General features: G+C 62.1%; 1 protein-coding gene across 1 annotated transcript; it reads right to left on the minus strand.

Moving 5' to 3' along the window:
• Positions 1-20: 20 nt before the first annotated feature.
• On the minus strand, positions 21-1,283 carry PHACADRAFT_202941 (uncharacterized protein; the record flags this gene model as incomplete). The annotated part of the gene is made up of 2 exons (XM_007403046.1): positions 21-848; positions 923-1,283. Coding segments are annotated over 2 exons (1,189 nt in total), but the record flags the coding sequence as incomplete, so codon positions are not given.
• Between the last annotated feature and the right edge of the window lie 641 nt (positions 1,284-1,924).

Here is a 1,924-nt window from a genome sequence, read left to right on the forward strand (position 1 = left end):
CTCCCAGGTGTTCTTGTCACTCCATCGCGCATGCCACTTTTCAAGCGAGAAGCTGCTGTCATCGTTCGTGTACTGTCTCTTCTGCTTCTCCTCGCTGATGTCTTTGTAGCAGCGCCCGGCAGCTGTCGCAAGCTTGTTGACTGAGATGTAGACAGTCTGGGCATTCGTGCGAGCCCACTTGGCTGCACTGCGCTGGTGTGAGGTTGGACTCGAGAGCGTGAAAAAAGCGAAAAAGCGGTCATCGTCAGAGCCAAACTCATCAGTGTACACTTTGTACACCCTCTCGAGTCGGTTGACTTTGGCCCGCTTCTGCTTCCAGATCTCGTGGTTCAGAGCTCTGTGGCGCTTCTCTTCATTGCCATAGAGCTTGCGATAGGCCTCCACAGTGCCATTCTTTGAGAGGTCGATCGCGTGCCGAAGGTCATCGATGTGGTCAAGCGCCTCAACACTCTGAGAGCAACTCTCCAGAATGGATGCTGAGGCTGACAGCAAGGACACAGATGTGGAGGCGGGGGTAGGAGGCAGGTGCTGCATCGAGGTCGAAGGCGTAGGAGCAGGCGAGTGGCCGATGAAGCTTTGAGACCTGATTGAATGAGACAAGGGCAACGACGACGAAGGCAGCGACAGCGGTGCAGCGGCTGGAGACAGCGACAACCAGGTGGTGGGGCTAAAAAGTGTCGGCAGATGTGCAGGCACATAGTGAGAAGGGGCCTGCACCACAGGCAGGGCAGCGAACGACGACGCAGGTGGAGCAGCAGCGCTGAACGCGGGCAGCACAGTGCCGTGCCCTTGAAGGGCACTGAAGCTCATGCCTGGCCCGAAGCCACCAAGGTGAGCCTCGTGTGGGTCTACCAGAGGGGTCCAGTGTCAGCAGTGAGCACACAAGAGAGAGCGAGAGAGAGAGAGAGAGCAGACGACGTACTGATTGGCACAGGTTTGATCAGCCGAAAGCTGTCACCTTCGATCCTCCATTGTTCAGCCAGCTCGATCAGGTGCTCCCACTGCCTGTCGCAAACCTTCTGGTTCACGGCAGACTCAGGACCCTCGGTGAGGTCTGACGAGGGCTGCGCAGCATCAGGTGGTGGCGCATCGAGATCAATGCTGTAGTGTTCGGCCAGCTTCGCTCGCAGCTCGTTGATGGTGCCTGTCCTGGACAGGTACGTCTTGCTCTTGTAGTTCGTGACACCAGCTGCCTCATTGGCAGCAATGATCCAGCTCTTGAGCACCTCGCCCTTGGCACTCTTGAGGCTCTGAGCCGTGATGTGGCTCGGTGGGGCCGGCATCTTGCTCACCGGCAGCAAAAAGCTAGGGAAAAAGAGCCAGAAACTCGGTCAGCAAACAGCCAAACAGGTGCCGGAGGCAAAGGAGGCAAAGGAGGACGCACCTCGGGGCTCTCTCGACGTCCTCCGGGTGTCACCGGGGGTGCGCGGCGCGCGGGAGAGCGGACAGGGGCGCGGAAAGGGCGGGAGGGCACCTCAAACAGGGCTGCGCGCGCGTTCTCGGCGGCGGTCGGGCGCGTTTTCACACGGAAAGCGGTCGGCTCGGTCGCTGGGAGGTCCCGCGAGGTCTCTGGGGCGGCGCGCCAGGTGGAGGTGCGAAGGGAACCGCAGGGGCGACGACCCGCCCCGGTCGATCACCTCGCGCAGCCAAGCAGCGGCGCCCAACCGCCCAGGCCACTTGGGGCAGCGCCGCAGTGACCATGATGGCGCCACGAAGGGTCACGGCGCGCCCGATCACGTCCCACAAACGGCCGCGCGACGTGACGGTGACCGCGGTGACTCTCGGCGACGTCGGCAGCGCTGGGCCGAGGGTGACGTGGCCGGCGCTCGAGGTGTCGCAGGGGCGCGGGGGAGGGCCGCTTACGTGACGTGATCGGGTGTCTCAAGACACCCGATCACAGGCGCCCCCACGTCCGTCCGGTATC

The sequence above is a fragment of the Phanerochaete carnosa genome (genome assembly GCF_000300595.1).
Source record: "Phanerochaete carnosa HHB-10118-sp unplaced genomic scaffold PHACAscaffold_699, whole genome shotgun sequence".
In the NCBI taxonomy this organism is placed as follows: domain Eukaryota; kingdom Fungi; phylum Basidiomycota; class Agaricomycetes; order Polyporales; family Phanerochaetaceae; genus Phanerochaete; species Phanerochaete carnosa.